The 16,910-nt window shown below is 63.4% G+C and overlaps 2 protein-coding genes across 7 annotated transcripts in view; one reads left to right on the top strand and one right to left on the bottom strand.

Annotated features, from left to right (window-relative positions):
- Nucleotides 1–213: 213 nt before the first annotated feature.
- LOC125628955 (uncharacterized) lies at nt 214–3,009 on the top strand. Its single transcript, XM_075121723.1, is given in 3 exon segments — nt 214–632; nt 1,063–2,316; nt 2,319–3,009. Coding segments are annotated over 3 exon segments (1,521 nt in total). The 5' UTR covers nt 214–472; the 3' UTR covers nt 2,426–3,009.
- A 2,253-nt stretch (nt 3,010–5,262) lies between these two features.
- The window catches only part of LOC125628965 (patatin-like phospholipase domain-containing protein 6), a 56,227-nt gene continuing 44,579 nt past the window's right edge, over nt 5,263–16,910 (bottom strand). For 3 of the 6 annotated variants that reach the window (XM_048834191.2, XM_048834192.2, XM_048834193.2), the window contains exons 29-37: nt 16,737–16,806; nt 13,606–13,725; nt 12,944–13,060; nt 10,044–10,192; nt 9,337–9,489; nt 8,705–8,821; nt 8,039–8,135; nt 7,751–7,851; nt 5,263–6,849 (exon numbers count right to left, since the gene is read on the bottom strand). In XM_048834191.2, the coding sequence (XP_048690148.2) occupies nt 6,802–6,849; nt 7,751–7,851; nt 8,039–8,135; nt 8,705–8,821; nt 9,337–9,489; nt 10,044–10,192; nt 12,944–13,060; nt 13,606–13,725; nt 16,737–16,806 (972 nt within the window). In that variant the 3' untranslated portion in view covers nt 5,263–6,801. The remainder of the gene's footprint in view (nt 6,850–7,750; nt 7,852–8,038; nt 8,136–8,704; nt 8,822–9,336; nt 9,490–10,043; nt 10,193–12,943; nt 13,061–13,605; nt 13,726–16,736; nt 16,807–16,910) is intronic. The other 3 variants (XM_048834194.2, XM_048834195.2, XM_048834197.2) reach the window with 3 other exon arrangements.

Below are 16,910 nucleotides of genomic sequence, written 5' to 3'. Positions count from 1 at the left end.
CCATGGTCTGTTTCCCCTGCAGGGCCTGAGTACGCGGTCTGCTCTGGAAAGTGCAGGAGTCTCTGCCACCCTCTTGTGACCGAGGGGATTGCTGGCTCTCTGCTCCATGCAGTGGGGTCCCCGGTGGGGCTGTTGGCTCACGGGACATGGGCGCTTCCCTGGCTTGCTCCTTTGCACGGAGTTGGTGTTCACCACACAGGGTGGCATTAGCCAGGCCAACTGTTTCCTACCAGTTCCGTTCAGAGGCTCAGTCCTGGCGCTTCACGGAGCCAGTTTGGTTCAAGTCTGAAGCTGGCAGGGGGCTTTTATACCCCTGTGTTAGTGAACGGCTGTGGGGCCTCGCTGGCACCATGGCTCGGGGAGTCTGTGGGGTCGTCTCCCCTCCACTCTGATTGTTTGTGTCTGAATTGACCCTCCTGTGTTTCCACAGGTGTTTCCTGGATGTTCTGTCCATGCCAGCCCAGAGTGGCAGATGAACGCTGAGCTGGGTGGGTATTTAGCTGGATCCCACCTGCTCTGTTCTCTCCCAGCAGGGCCCCAATCCCAGTACTGGATGGAGCTAGGGGAAGAGCTGCAAGTCCCAGATCTCAGCAAAGGCGAGGATGATGAGAGCTGGCCCGGCTCCCAAACAGGTGGGGGATAAATAAGCCCAGCTGAGAGGGATGGGGGCAGATGGGACCCCCCCCAAAGCCACCCCTGCAAGCCCTCCTGACCCAGCTCCTCTCAGAGGTTGTCACCACCCTCTCCCTGATCTGTGTGCACCACTGCACCCATCCCACCACCTGCTCCAGGGCCCCCAGAACCAGATGAGAGCCGTGTCTTGGCTCTCACTGAAAATGCAAATAATATTTCCAGCCTACACAGAGGCAAAGAAAGGCTTGTGAACCTGAGCTGGGTGGTGCTGACGCCTGCCTGAGTCTGCAGCCGCCTGAAAAAGCTGCAAGAGGTGTGTGGAAACCGGCTCCAGGGGGGCGGGGCCACGTGGGTGGTGCCTCAGGGGCCCTGTCCTAGCTGGCCTCCTGTGGGGACGGCTCATGCCCGATTGCCCATTTGTTCCTGCAGGTGAGAGGCTGGCGAGCGTGGCTGGGGCAGAGGATGCTGCTCCGGGAAGGGGCGGCAGCAGCACTGGTGTGGAGCTGGTGTGGGGAGCGTGGCACGAAGACCCGGCTGCGGGGGCAGAGGCAGCTGTGCGAGGAGGCAGTGCCAGGGCGGAGGAGGCTGTGCCGGGAGGTAGCGCTGCTGCAGAGCCGGCGCGGCACAGAGACCCCGCAGCCAGGTGGCCCTTTAAATGCAGCGAGTGTGGGAAGAGCTTCCGGCAGAGCGCCACGCTGACAAGGCACCAGCTCCTCCATGCGAGCGAGAGGCCCTACGTCTGCACCACCTGCAGCAAAGGCTTTTGCGACTGCGCGGCGCTGGCCACGCACCAACGGGCGCACACGGGCGAGCGCCCCTTCCCCTGCCCGGTGTGCGGCAAGGCCTTCGCGGGCAGCTCGGCGCTGCTGGTGCATCAGCGCGTGCACACCGGCGAGCGCCCCTACCGCTGCGGGGAGTGCGGGCAGAGCTTCCGGCAGAGCGCCCACCTGACGCAGCACCAGCAGGGCGCCCACACCAGCCAGCGCCCTCACACCTGCGGTCGCTGCGGCAAGAGCTTCGGGCTGCGCTCCACGCTGGCACGGCACCTGCAGACACACAGCGTCGAGCGCCCCCACGCCTGCCCTGACTGCCCTCGCCGCTTCCGCCAGCGAGCCCACCTGCTCCGGCACCGGCTAGCGCACACGGGCGAGCGCCCCTTCCCCTGCCCGGTCTGCGGCAAGGCCTTTGCCCTGAGCGCCACGTTGCTGCGGCACCAGCTGGTACACACGGGCGAGCGCCCCTACCGCTGCGGGGAGTGCGGGCGCGGCTACACCCAGAGCTCCTACCTGCGCCAGCACCAGCGCAGTGCCCACGCTGGCCAGCGCCCCCACGCCTGCCCGGACTGCGGCCGTGCCTTTGCCGACCGTGCCAACCTCCTGCGGCACCAGCGGGGCCACGCAGGCGCCCGACCCCATGCCTGTGCCGAGTGCGGGCGGTGCTTTGCCCAGCTGGCACACCTCCGGGAGCACGGGCGCACACACAGCGGGGAGCAGCCGTTCCGCTGCAGCCAGTGCGGCCGAGCCTTTGGGCACCGTTCAGCCCTGGCTGCGCACCAGCGGGCACACAGCGGGGAGCGCCCCTACCCCTGTGCCCAGTGCGGGTGCCACTTTGCCCAGCTGGCCAGCCTGGTGGAGCACCGCCGGCGGCACACGGGCGAGAAACCTCACGCCTGCCCCCGCTGCGGGCGCGCTCCCATGCCGGAGCCTGCCCCTTCCGCTGCGGGCAGTGCGGGCGCGGCTACACCCGCAGCTCCAACCTCCTGCTGCACCAGCGGGTGCACGCTGCTGAGTGACATCCCAGCCCCCGGGACATCACTGGCAGCCGGTGACTCCCACCCCCCTCATGCTGGGATGGTCCTGGCCTGGTCTGGCCCTGACCAGAGTCCATACTTGTGCATGGCCACTCCCCCGCCCACTGCCAGGAATGGGGCTGGCTGGGCCAGGCCTGCGTTGCCTGTCCAGGTACTGAGAGCGAGTGAAGCTGCTGCCACCAGTCATGGTTTCTCCAGCCCCAGGTAGCAAACATGGGGGCAGAGCTTCCTGCAGGTGGGGCCCTGCTCAGGGAATGGGGGCTGTGCCCAGGCAGTGCCTGACCCCATTTTTCTCCCCTCTTGCTGGCTGGTGCTGCCTGGGCTGCTGCTCCAGCACCCTGGGCCCTGCCGTGTGGCCCAGCCAAGCCAAAGCCCGCCCTGCAGCTGCCCAGACGTGTGTGGGGCTGGGGAACAGAAGCAGGGGGACGCCAGCACTCAATGCAGGCTTGTGGGAAACGGGAGGGGCTGGGTGCAGGGATGGGGGGCTGGCTGGCTGCGGGAGCAGCTTCTAATGAATTTTCTAAAATGTTTTGTTACAAAGTGAAAATAAACCTGTGAAATTCCCAGGGGCCCTGTGTCATGTCTGCAGCAGGCAGGCACTGGGCCCCATGGCCTGACTGCACCAAGCACTCCCGAGGGGAATGCCAGCTGGGCACAGGCACCCGGTGTTGCTATGGCTTCATTGGTGCTGCCACATCCTGGCTCCGTTTTGGAGAAATGTCTCTCTGGGGGCTTTTGTTGCCACCACATTGTGTGTGAACATGGGCAGTGCCACCTCCCTGCTCCGCGCCAGTCACTCTGAGAGGAGCTAGCTGTCTCCCTCGTCTCAGCAGGGCATGATCCTTTGCACTGTCAGTGACTGTTTTGCTTCCCAGCTCTTAGCACCGCAGCGGGAGGGTTCTGGTCAGCTTGCAGCCCCGAGGCGTGCCCTCTCTTCCATCCCAGTTTCTCCGGCCGCCAGGTGGGACGGGGCTCGGTTGGCTCTGGCCACAATCCTGCTGCGCTGTGAGACCAGCCTGCATGAGGACACCGCCGTCAGCTGCCTGTGGAAATCACCAGCCCGCTGTGGCCCTGCGCAGGCTCTGCATTTCCTCTGCCTGGAAGTGTCTAAAGCTGCTGCAGAACGGCCTGCAGCAGGCCTGGGTACTCGGGGCCTTGCTTATGGGCCCAGAGCCCCAGATCAGCTTTACGCCTCATCTGCCACCTGTGGGGTGGGACATGGCTGCAGCAGCACGGCCAGGCAGCCACTTCCTGGTGTCAGCAAGGCGGGCTGACAATGAGCAGAGGGGAGATGGCTTCAGGCCCGGGGGTCTGTGCCCAGGTCTGGTGGAGAGGGGCAGCGATTGGGTCTTGGCTTTCCTAGGAGCCGCAGCTCCTCATAGTTCCAGCTCCCTAGACCTGAACACTCCCTGCTAGGCAGCAGGCTGAGGGGCACCAGCTCTGCTGCATGCTACTGTGGGCCTGGTCACTGGCAGCAGGCACCCTGGCTGTTAACCCCTGGAGCATCGATTCCCGGTGATGGGGCCCGCATGCTGCATGGGTGCCTTGGCCCTGGATTTAGCATGAGCATCACAGGTGCCCAGCTGAGGGGTGTCTCTCTGCTAGGGGCCTGGTGCCTGGGGGAGGGGGCTCTTGAGGGTTGCAGTAAGGGGGGGACCCTGCAGTTTGGGTCTCTGGGCAGGTCTAAGCTTTTCCATATAGTGGAGACTTCTTAGAGCAAAGCTGGGGGACAGCTCCTGGACTCCCACTGGGCCCTGCTGGGAGCCAGACTGGGCCGCATCTCCTGGGCCAGAGGGAGGCCCTTAGGGCAGGTGGGAGGCCACCCGTGCAGTGATCCAAGGGCAGTAACTGGGGAGTAGCTGACAGGAGAGCCGGGCCAAGCAGCCGACGGGGGTGTGGGGCCTGCTCAGCCATGGCCAACTGCCCATCAGGTGGCTGCAATTTCTCCTTGCTGCTGCTAGACCAAGGTTAATTGCAGAAGCTGGGGCTACACAGGTCCTGGTCCTTGGGTTGAGAAGTGAGTGACCACTTGGCCAGCAGATCTCATCGAAGATCCTGTGCCGATACGCACCCCCTAAGCTGCAGCTGGTCCCAGGCCAGGGTGTCCTGCAGCTCAAGCTGGCACCAGGGCCAAAGCCACCTACAGGAGCAGCCCCCAGGGCTTTGCTGGGAATTCAGGCCTGGGGCTCCCCAGTTGGGAGCAGTTTGCAGTGCTGGGGAGGGGGGCAGATTCACCTTCCCAGCTGCTGGATGCAGGCTGCAGGGCCCATGGGAGCTGCAGCCAGGTGGGCACAGCGGAAGGGAAAGAGTCCCATACAGCATGAATCTGCTGGGAGCTGATCCTGCACCACACGGGGGGGAGGGTGAAGGGCATAAGCAGGCACAGAGCCTGCTGAGCACAGGAGCTCGGCCCCAGTGCAGCACAGAGGATGGAGTTGGAGCCTCCTCTGACCTACCAGGCACCTGCCCCTGCAGTGAGTTGGGGGGCCAGGCCCCAGTTTCCTACATGCTGGAGCCCATGAGGGGAAGGGAACCGTGCATGGCTCAGTGGGCCCACAGCTTGGCAGGGGCTGCACCCACCTGTGGTGGGACAGGACTCACGGTGTGAGGGAAAACAAGCCAACCCCTGCCCCAGCAGCAGAGCAGGGGCAGCAGCTCCTGAGCACCTGGCTTTCTTCTGAAGGAGCCAGCCTGGGCTGAGTGGGGGCCCGTGGAGCCAGAGGCCCACTCCTGTTATTCCCAAGCCCTCCCCTGGAGGAGGCTGAGCTGCCGGCCGCCCCAGGAGCCCCAGTGGCTGATCAGAGTTGGCAGAGACTGACTGTCAGCCCCGGCCAGTGGAAGCTTTTATTCTGGCAGGATGGGCAGACCCCACCTCAGCCGGACAGCCACGAGCAGGTTTCTTTTAAATAAAAAATAACAGAATCCCAGTGCTCAGGCCTCTCCGTGCCAGCCCCTGAGCCCCCTGCAGCTCCCACCCTCAGCAATAACTTAACAAAAATAAGTAGCATCTAGGGTTATATTGCTCCCACCCTGGCCGCAGCTGGGATGTGGGGGCTCCATGACAGTGATGGGGTGCCTGGAGGGAGGTGCAAACAGCATCCCAGCAGCTCAGCCAGGAATGTGGGGGTGCCCAGGAGTGGGTGGATGCCTGCTGAGCCCAGGAATAGCAGCCTGACCTGGCAGAGTTACACACAGGGAGCAAGGCTCTGGCCTAAATCACCCACCACCCCCTGGCTATGGGTCCCCTGGCTTCCCCTACAAGCCAGGTTAGCTGGGGCTATAGCAGGCCCTGCTGATCCCTGATACTGAGTGCAGGGCCCAGCCCTACCCCCCGGAAGCCCAGGCCCTCTCTAGGGGTTGCAGGTGGGGCTGGGAAGGAGAAGCAGCTGTAGGAGAGATGCTGAGGGGCACGTCCCACAGCAGCAACGCGGAGGAGGGCAAGAGGGAAATGACACTGCCCCATACACAGTGCATGTAGGGGAGGAGGGAGAGGCAGTGTTTTCACCAAAGCACTCAGCCTGGGGGTGGGGCCGGACAGGACATAGGACTCCCAGGTTCTGGACTTAGTGTGGTGTTCAGGACCCCAGGTGGCAACCCAGGGGAAGAGAAGCTGGCAGAAGCTGGGGTTGGACCTAGAAGGGCTTGGGGGCATCTGCCTCACCCCTCAGGCACCTCCTCTGGCAAACCCCCCCTCACCTGAGTGGGTCATGCAGCAGCACGTGGCCAGGAGCTGAGCCCTGGCACCCAGCAAGGAGCGTGCAGGCATAGGGCCATGGGGGAAGTGTGCATGGCCCTGGCTGCCAGCTGCACCCTGTGGCCCTCCATAAGGCAGGCAAAAGGCAGGCAAAGGGAGCAGCAAGGAAGGGCCATGGGCCCTCGTGTGTGTGGCGGGGAGGGGGCTGGGGTAGTCCTGCCCAGCATCCAGCCCTTATCCTCATGCCCTACCAGCAGAGGCTGCTGGACTGGGCCCTGCTGTCCCTGGAGCGAGCAGCATAGGCCTACAACTGATACAGCGGTTAGCTGAGGGCCCCCCTGGAACTGCAGCAGCGCTGGCCTGGGTCAAGTACTGGCTGATGGAGAGTGCTGGGCCTAGTGGCCGCCCCTCCACCCTGCGGTGCGTCCAGGCCAGGTCCCACTGCATACTGGAAGATGCAGAAGGGCTGCTGACCCCAGCAGAACCCTGGCCATTAACGGAGTGGAACCAGGCTGGCCTCAGGACTCCAGCAGCAGATGCAGGCCGGGGGGATCTAGCGCAGGATAGGCTCCAGTGCCCCAGCTACATGCAGGCCGCAGTCTCCAAGTGCCAGCCCTGGGCCTGCAGGCTCCATCTGTCCCAGTGCGGGAGCAGGCGGCTGGGCTCACTCCTGGGGCGGGGAGTTGCGGTGCCGCAGACTCTTCTCCTCATCCTGGAAGGAGAAGACACCGTGTGACGGCACAGACCCAGCCCCCGGGGAGAATGGGGCCCAGCCAGCCACCAAGGGGCAGAGGGGGCAGCAGTGCTGCTGTCATGATGGGCCCTTGCCCTCAGGCCAGAGAGCTCAGGGCCAGGAAGGACCAGCAGGACGAGTGTGAACTCAGACTAAAGTCCAGTCAGTGCCTGAGTGGAGAACACATACCCCATCCCTCCATCCAGTCCGGAGTGAGACCCCCGTGTCCCAGGAGAGCTGCCCCCAGGGCAATCGCCCTGCTTCTTCCCAGGCCGAGGCAGGGACAATTCAGGCCTGTTTAGTGAGAGCTGGGTAAGGACGAGCCACGTGGCCAGGAGCCTCCCCCCCCCCCCCCCCCCCCGAGCACACCAGGGTCATCTAGGGCAACGTCTAGTCCAGACAAGCCCCATATTGCGGTGGGTGGGGCTGGTGCCCATATTCAAGAGGGGAAGGTCCATTTCCCACCCCCTCCCACACAACTCTTAGCCCCACCCCCAGGATCTGGCCTCTGTGGGCTCCGGAGCAGGGCAATGCCAGCCTGAGAGCAAGGAGCCCAGGAGCTGACATGGAGAGTGTCAATGGGAACCTCTCCCACAGAGGAGTGGGGGACTGTGGAGAGTACCCTGTGGGGAGCCCGCAGTGTTTGTGCAGGGAAGGGGGGCATGGTCCCAGGGGCTGGGGAATCCAGGCCCACCCTTGCTCCCTGGAGCATGGGTAGCAGCATCTGGGACCAGCTCTCCCTACAGCTGCCAGAACAGTGACACAGACGGAGCCCCACCTCGGCCAGCTCCCCCACCTGGAGAGGGCCCCAGGAGAAGCAGCTGGGCCCAGCACACCCCCACCCCAGGGAGCAGAGTCCAGAGCTTACAGTCTCAAATACCTCAGTGTGGGTCCACTCAGCCGATGCTAACAACTCTTCCTCTCCCCGTGCGGGGTCCAGCCCTTCCTCCTCGTACTCTGTCAGGTAGTCAGATTCCTCACCTGGATGGGAGCACACATGGGGCTGGCAGTTGCTCCTGGCCTGGCCCTGCTGCCCCTCAATCCCTACCCGCAGTCCCCTCTTCTATCCCAGCCCTAACTCCCATCCCACAGCCTTGCTGGGGCCCCAGAATCCTACTGGAGTGACATGGGCAGAGAGCCCTGCGCCACACCCCCTGCCCCCACTCACCATCAGCATAGCCATCGGACAGGTAGCTCTTGGTCGGCTCGATGCGAGACACGATCTCGGCCAGATCAGTGAACCCTGCGCTGGGGCAAGTCAGCACCTGGGGGGATGAGAGCCAGTCTAGAGATGTCCCCGTCAGGTAGCCCTGGGGGGCTGGGACACAGGGAAGAAGTGCTATGTGGGCTGAGCTAGAGAGTGGGTGGTTCAGGAGGGCTCCAGTGGGTGAGGACAAGGAGTGGGGGTCATTGTGGCAAAGGACAAGTCAATTCTTGGGTCAGGCTCTCACCCCATGCAGGTGGTTCTGAGTCCAGCCCTGAGCGGATCCCCCACTTCGCCAAGGGGCTGGGGGTTCCTGCTCAGCCTAAGGACAAAGGGACCAGAGTCTCAGGGCGGCTCCTGCTGGAACTGGGGTCTGCACTGATGGGGGAGGGCACTTCCTTGCCAAGCCCCCACAACTCCTCTTGGAGCCCCCAGCCCAACCCCTTGGGGCGCCAGGGCAGACCTGGTTGTTCCCCCTGCCTCAGGCACTGGTGCTGCGCCACAGGGCTGCCACAGCCAGGAACATCAGCTTGGCACAAAAGGGAGCTAAGTGGCTGGAGTATGACAAGGCACACACTGTAGCTACCCATCCCCCGCTGGCCCATGCCCCACTGCTGCCCCCTCACTCACATCCATGCGCTTGCTCTCGTAGAAGTCGGCCGAGCGCCGGTCCTTCACCATCTTCTCAATGATGTCGCCGCGGCTCCAGCCGCTGAATACCACCTTGCCGTGCTGGTAGCCCACGTCCTGCATGAGATGGATGGGCAGGATGAGGGGCCCACTCCTCCCAGCCAGCTGCGGGGGGGACTGGCCAGGCCAGGCTGCGCCCGCTGCAGAGCAAGACATGGATTTGCCCTGGGTGCTCTGATGCAGCTGGGGGGCTGCTCCTCACAAGGGTGGCCATCAGATTTCCAACCCATCCCCGCAAGCAGGGCCTCTCCCTCCCCTACCTGGGCACAGCTCATGGCCCAGATCAGGGCCTCCCACCCTCCCCAGCCAAGTGCAGCCCTCAGCCTCCCACACCCTGCTGAGCACAGACCCCGCCCTCCCCCCAGATCAGGACCTCCCACCCACCCCACCCCCGGCTGAGCAGAGACCCTCCCCTGGCACCCCAGATCAGGGCCTCTCACCCCCAGGCCAGTGCAGCCCAGGGCCCAGAGTAGGGCCTCCCACCACCCTGCCCCCAGCCGAGCACAGACACCCCCGGCTAATCAGGCCCTCCCACATTCCCCACCCCTACAGCCCAGGCCATCTGGACTCACGTAGATCTCGTCGAACTTGCCAAAGTCCATGGTTTTGAAGCGGTCGATGGGTGGGCGAATGTATTCGCAGTAGGAGCTCGACTTTACTACCTCCAGCTGGCGCACACACGACACATAGGCCAGGCGTGACTGGATCTCTGCCATGTCGGGCACCTGTATGTGTGTGGGGAAAAACAGGAGTGTCCTGCAAGGGGCTGGATCAGCCCCACCTGGGACAGGAGGCTGCAAGGGACAGTCTCTCCTACTTTCTGCAGGTCTGACTCCCCTCCAGCTGGCTCAGTCCAGCTGAGTGGCTGGAGCCGGATCCCAACAACTGCTACTGGGGCATCAGGAGTGACTGTGCCCAGCCAGCCTGAGGGAAGCCACCTGGCTGCCAAGGCAGGCCCGCATGCTCAGGCAGGAGCAGCCCTGGGAGGCAGGGGCTGTGGTGGAAGGGACCCTGTCAGCACCAAGGGCTGTCGCTGCCCTTGGGGTAGAGGGCAGAGTCACAGAAGGGGAGAGGGATGGTGAAAAGCCCCAGCCCTGGGTGGGTGGGGCCCGCCTGCCTCCCCTCACATGCCCCCCCGGCCTGCAGCATGTGTCAGGTGCGGCCCAGGTGGCTGGAGGGACGTGCCTGCAGGCAGCAGGAGAGATGGGGCAGATTCCCCTTGGAGGGGGCTCTCGGGCACGGAAGCCCCCAGGGCAGGGCAGGGCAGGGCAGGGCTCACCTTGACCTTCTGGGTCCAGGGATTGAGGCGTTTCCACAGCAGCCACCAGCCTGAGAGGCTGTCGCCGTAGTTGCAGAGGTCAGTCTCGTCCTGGCTGCCCACGTCGATGGCGACCACTGTTTTGGCGCCCATGGTCCGGGCAATGTCCGCTGGCGTCAGAGAGAGCGTGTCAGGGGCGGCGGCCCGGCAGGGAGTGGCACTGCCGGCTCCCCATGCTCCTGCCTGTTGCCATTAGGGCAGCTCCCCGCCCCATGCCCCAACCCCCAACCACAGCTGGGGAGCAGGGCGGAACCCCAGCCACAAGCAGGAGGTGGGGAGCAAAGCCAGGTTTGCAGCAACCACTTTTCTCCCCTCACCCCCATTTGCGTGGGAGGCATGACCAGCATGAGAGCGGGCGGGGTAGGTGGGGGTGGCTCCGCAGCACCAGGGAGTCCAGGGACCCCTTCCCACTAGCACTGCCCAACTGGCCAGGCGTGGAGCTTCCCAGTGCAGGGTCCAGCATGGCCAGATCTTCCCCATCCCCACTCTGACTTTCTCTGTGTGAAGTGCAGGTCCAGCTCACCCAGCCTCCCCCGGCTGGCTCTGTTCTGCCTGGGAGCTCCCCCTCCATGGCACATTCAGACGGCAGTAGGAACCCGCAACTCGTCCCAGGCAAGGACCCCTGGCCAGACAAGCTGCAGCAGGACTGTCCCACGCTGAACTCTGGACTCCAAGCTGCGACAGGGACAGCCCATCGCAGTGCTGGGGAGGGCCCAGTGCAGCTCCAGGGGCAGTGTGTAAATGGCTGTCTGCCAAAGACCTGCTGAAGGCTTCACCCAAGCCCGTGACTGCCAATGGGTGCAGTCTCTCCTGTTAGGCTCCATGGAAGGAGCAATTAAGCCCCTTTATGGAGTGAGGTAACTAAACAGAAGCCATTGCCCAAGGCCCTGGGTGAGTCACATGGCAAGGCCAACCATCAGCTGAACTGCGTGAGCTGAAGGCTTCCCTGTAAGTTTTTGTAATATTTTTTTGAAAGTGTGTGACTCAGTTTCCCTATTGTGTAATGCCACCCCCTTGGTATGAAGGGGCTAATCACTCCTCAGGGATAGGGAGATGAGCTGTGGGTGTTACAGAGGCAGGTCTGCGGTGGTTTGAATGAACTATCAAGAACTGTCCCCACATGCACAAAGTTGCCTCGGAGACACCCTGAGCCGACAGTGACTGTCACAGACTGGGAGCTGAGGGGAGCCCGGCAGGACAGCCGCGGAGACAAAGAGAGCAGGTGTATGTGTGTGGAGGGGGTTAAGATGGCTGCTGCCCAGCCGGAAGATTGAGAATGCAGGCGGATTGGAGCAGAGGCTACTGCTAACAAAGGCTCTGAGTTCAGACAGACTTGAGCCCCTCGGTCCTGGAGTCCAGGTGACTAATGACGGGGCCGTGGTCTGAACAGGCTGTGCAGCCTGTGCAGGGAGCGTCACTGCCACTCCCTGCTGGCTGCATTGTTGCCAAAAGGGTCGAGTCTCTCATGGGGTCTACACTCAGCTGGACTCACTGGGGAGCCCCGGCGAGAAGCGGGGGGGCTGGAGCCTGAAGTCTCAGAGTCGTGGGGCTCGCCCTTGCAAAGAGGAGGCCTGAGGCCTAGCACAACCATAGGGGCATCCTGAGCATGATGGGCACCCTGGGACACCAGGATAGAGGGGGGACTGGTTGAATCTGTGAGGACCTGAACCGAGCAGCCAGCAGCAGTAGTAATGGTGGGGGCGGCCATGACGGGGACAGAGACAGAGCTCTGGGGGGACAGGACAGGCAGCTGGGAAATCGGGACCAAGGAACGTGCCTGCTGCTGTTTGCTCCTGCTGCTCCCATGTGAAGGCGGCTGGGGGCGTTCTCAGTCCACAGACAGAACCACCTGGTTCTCCCTGTAGGAGGAGGCCCCGGCAAGGCCTCACTTCACTGGGGCTGAAGGGGAACAGGGACATTCCAGGGCCTGACAGGCCCACGCTCAGCCCAGCTCCTGCATGTAGCGATGGGAACCGCCACTCGTGGAGCCCGCTCGGCCCAGGGCATCAGCAACAAGGCTGGTGCTCCGTTCCAAGCAGCCAGACCCCGCCCCTCCCCGGGGCTGCCTGCCTGCGCTGGTACCATTTGGCTGCAGCACGGATCGGCAGGTGCTGATGCACGAGGCTGAGCTCAGTGCGACTCCACGCAGCTGCAAAGGGAACCTGGTTCCTTGGGACCTGAGGCTGTTTGCTCTGGAGCCTCAGGTACAAGCCTCCCCCGTCCCTGCTCGGGGGCTTGTGGGGCCAGGGGCTGAGGGAAAAGCTCAAAACCTCCATGGGTAAAGAGCTGAGCACGGTTCCAGTTGGGGAGCAGCCTGGGGTTCTTCCGTGGCCTTTGCTCCAGTTTAAGAAGCCCTCACCCAGGCCGGGGCCCAGCACTGCGGTTCCATAATGTCCAGCCCTCAGCCTGACTCCAAGGGGGAGGCAAAGCAGGGACCCCCCGACCCCCCAAACCCATTCCCCACTTGGGATGCCAGGGACAGCAGACAGCAAGAACGCAAAGGAGCCATTGGGGAAGAGCTGCTCCCCTACACACACATATAACATGAGCCTGCCCAGCTGGCCATGGGCCCAGGTGCTGCACCGGCCCCGCAGGGTGGTGGGAGGGAAGCCCCACTCCCTGAGCAGGATCCCCACTTCGGGTGAGTTGCTGGTTTTAACGATAACATTCCTCCAGCCCTACAGAAGGGCAAGAGGCCCGGGCCCCAGCTCAGCCGTGAGGAGGCTCTAGTGCTGCGGAGACACCAGAGGGGGGCGATGGAGACACGTGCCAGGGCAGAGCACTCTGTCAGCAGTGGTGCCTCCCCCGGTGGCCTGCTTCGCGGTCTGTGAGCAGCGTCTCCATCAGCGGCAGGTACTTGCCTGGCAGGTTGTTGGTGTAGCCACCGTCCATCAGTAAGTTGCCATCCTTTGGGTCACAGAGTGGCGGCAGGTACCCGGAAAGGGTCATGCTCGCTCGCACATACCGCCACAGCGAGCCTAACCGGCAGGAACAGACGCAGTCAGGAGACGGCCTCTTGCAGGCCCGGAGCCCCGGGGAAGGGAGGGCGCCTCGGCACCCAGGCTGGGGAATCTGCAGAGTCCTTGGAGCCAGCGAGAGTCTAGCCAACTGCCTAGAACTCAGCCAGGGGTTGGGTCCCGTCCTTGCCCCTTGCTCTGGAACAGCCGGTGCCTTGGATTGACTCCCAAAGGCCCCAAGAGAGACCGAGCACCTGGCCTCGTGGCCGAGGCTCCCAGCACCGGCCCCCATGAGGTGCAGATTTCTCAGCTTGAGCAGCACATGTCTGGCTGGGGTGCTGGGATCCAGCCTGTACCCTCAGGCCTGTCAGAACCAGCCCTCGCCAGGGAAGGACAAGCTATGGCATGGAAGGAGGCAGTGGCTGCAGCCCAACTTGGGGCGGCCGTGGCAGAGTATGGTGGGCAGGGGTTGCAGCCAGTTGCCACCCCGGCCCAGCCTGGCCCTCCCTTCCAAGCCACACAGGTCATCCCCGTGGCCCAGGGCCCGAGGAGCGCATGATGCTGACCTGGGACATTGTTAACATAGCAGCCGTCCACAAGCAGGTGGCTGTCCTTGGGGTCGCAGAGAGGAGGCAGGTAGGGGGGGTAAGATGCACTGGCTCTGACGTAGCGCCATACACTGCCTGCTGGAGGGAGAGGAGACAGTCACAGGGCACGGGGACAGCACAGACGGAGAGAAGACAGGAAACGACAGGACAGAAGCTTCAGAAATCCAGATGCCTTCTTTGTAGCAGGGGTACTGGGAGGTCTCCCCAGCCTGGCAGGGAGAGGGCACACCGGCTCAGACAAGGGGTGGTCTGTGCTAGGAGTCAGGCTGGGTGTGGGAACAGGTATCCCCTGCCACCCCCAGCCTAATAGAGGGACAGACCCTTGTGACATACCCAGAAATCCGCCCCCCACCAGAGGAGGGACCAATTCCCTGAACACCCGTCCCCCTCAGCCCACTCCAGCTAGTGGTGGCTACACTGACAACTGGGCTGGGCTATTCTACCTACCCCAACGTCCTGCTCGCTCTCCCTGCCATGGGGCAGTGCCAGGCCCTGGCCCAACGAGACGCTGCTGTGTGCTTGCTGGCAGAAGGCTGCCCGGCAACACGCACACGGGCATGTTGGGACCAGCACTCAAGGGGCTGCGGGACCCCGGGGGCCAGGCCAGCTCGGGAATGAGGCTGCGCAGGCTATGACTTCAGCTGGCTGTCAGGAGCTCTTTGCAGGACTTTGCCTCAGCCTGCAGCCTCCACCTTAGACAGAGCTCTTCAGCGCCCAGGGCTCAGACGCCAGGACAGGACTGTCCAGGGCCGGAGGCAGCAGCACAGGCTGGGCACTGCTGGCCCAGGAGGAGATGGAGGCACACGCTGAGATGGGGGTGCAGGGGGTCCCCAATCACTGCAGGAGGCAGAGGCCCCATTCCATGGGCTTTGGGGGAAGGGCTTCAGCTGATGCCTCTGGATGCCAGCTGAGGACCCCTGGGTAGGACAGCAGGGTCCTGGTAGGGAGAAAGCCTTCCCCTGGCATTTGCCCAGGAAGAGAGCTCTCACACACACACAGACACACAGCAGAGCCAGCCCTGCCCCTCCCTGACCCATCTCCCTGGCCCCTGGCCCATGGACTCAGTGAGTTAGGGGTGAGTGGGGTTAGTTGGCGTTAGGACAGACAAGCAGGCAGAGTGAGAGCCAGGCAGTTACAGCTGCCGGGGCGCCCCGTGGACAGGCATGGATGGATCAATGTCCCAGGTGAGATCAGGCGCCTGTGACAGACAAGGCACAAGATGAGGACCGAGGGCAGAGACTGAGTTTGAACCAGCAGCTCCCCCCTCCTACCTCTCCAGGGAGCCCTCAACCAGCACCACCACCTAAGTGCAAGGACGGAACGCTGCCCCTTGTCCGCCCCAGCCCCACCACACGCACCCCCCTCCACCTGCCTCCCCCAAGAGCCTCCAACCACCACCGCCTGAGTGCAAGAACAGAACGCTGCCCCTTGTCTGCCTCAGCCCCAGCCTCACCACACACCCACCCACCCACCCCCATAGCAGGCCCTCGCTCCACCCAGAGCTCCCAACCACCACCACCCAAGTGCAAGGACAGAATGCTTCCACAGCTCCCCCCACTCACCCAGAGCTGCCCCTGCTGCTGCTGCTAACACGCCATCCAGCTGGCCCAATGGGGGTGTCAGATGACAGGAGGGCCGCTCAGGCCAGACGTGAGGGGCAGGGGGCAGCAAGGTTAGTGTGTCCCATAGCCCCATCTTGTGTTCTCTCCACACAGTCAGGGGTGGAGGGTGTTACCAGGGGTTAGTGAGTAGCAGAATTGTTACAATCAGGGAACAGGGGAAGAGCCAGACAGTGACCAAGTGGGCAGCAGAGTGTGGGAATGGGCAAGGGGGAAGGGAGGGACCAGCTCTGACCAGGAGCAGCGTCAGCAGCTCTTGGGCCTGGGTTCTGCTGGCCCAGGCTGGCCCTTGCTGCCCCCAGAAAGACAGGAATGGTGTTTGGCCGCTTGGGGATTCTGGGCCCTGAGGCCAGGTGATTAGAGGGAGCCAGCAGCTCCTGCTGCCACGGGCAGAGCCCTGGGTGGGGGAAGCCCCCAGGCTCTGGTGTTTGGCCCCAGTCAATTCGGGCTGAGTGCTCCCTATAAGGGGTGCCCCAGCCCCTGGGAGAGCAGCCAGGGTTGCTGCCCCAGGACAGCACTGCTGCGGAAGGAGGGGGTGGCCCAGAGCCTGGCTTCGCCTGTAGCCCAGCCCTGGCAGCAGAGCTAGCGCTCCCTGTGCCACCAAAAGCAGCTTCTGCCCTGGCTCTCTCGCAGGGGTGGGGGCGTCTCTCCTTTATTTCAGCCCATCACTCCTAATTAGACCTCTGGAGCCCTGCCCTGACAGCCCCTGCCCTCCTTTCAGCCCTTTCCTGTAACATTATCCTTCTCTGCAGGGCAGGGTGCCGAGGGGCCCTGACAGGTGTGGGGGCAAAGACATTGAGATGGCCATGCCCAGCCCAGTCCCTCACTGTGTTAGTAGATGGCTTGGCAGTCGGGTGGCCCATGCCAGCTGATGTGGGCTAGGGGTTACAAGCACTGCTTCCTGGGGGGCAGGGGGCACTCTCTAGAGCAGGCGATATCCTTACCCTGCTCCCATCCTTAGAGACATCGGCTCAGCACCTGAGGGGCGGCAATGCTCAGCTAGGGTTGCCAACCCTCCAGGTTTGGCCTGGAGTCTCCCGGAACCAGCATCGATCCCCCGGCATCTACTGAAAGCCATTCAGGAGATTTTGATAGGCTATTTTAAGGAAACGACATTATGTCATGTTGGAAAAAAAAAATCTCCTGAAATAGCTTCAGTCAGAGTAGGCCTCCCTAAGCTGAGCCCAGGCCTGGCCTGGCCACGTGGACCCATCGAGCACACACACAGCAGGGCTCTTTGGAGAGAGCCAGCAGGGGCCGAGACAGGCCAGTGAGGCCCATTACTCTCAGCAACCAACCAGGCTCCACCCCACAGGCTGCGCTCCTGGCTCAGGGTGGGGGGCAGGGAGAGGCCTCCGGCTCTGGGTCCTCACATGAGCAGGATGCTGAGGACTTGGGCCCCAACAGCCAGGGCGCCATGCACCTTGTGCAGCCTGGGACACGCCACGGGTGTGGGGCGCAGGCGCTTACCGTCCTTGTGGACCCGCATGGCCGAGGCTGTGATGTCCGTCGTCACGTTGAAGTAGGGGAGCCACAGATCCTGCAGGGGCACAAAGGGCTAATCAGAGACGTGTTACAGCCCAGGGTGCTGCTGTGGGGGCTGTGCAAGGCACCACGCCCCTTCGACAAGGCCGGGCTCCAGGG

This window comes from Caretta caretta, chromosome 20 (assembly GCF_965140235.1).
Source record: "Caretta caretta isolate rCarCar2 chromosome 20, rCarCar1.hap1, whole genome shotgun sequence".
NCBI lineage: Eukaryota > Metazoa > Chordata > Testudines > Cheloniidae > Caretta > Caretta caretta.
The sequence above is the reverse complement of the archived record's forward strand: the minus strand, read 5'-3'. Positions and strand labels throughout refer to the sequence as shown.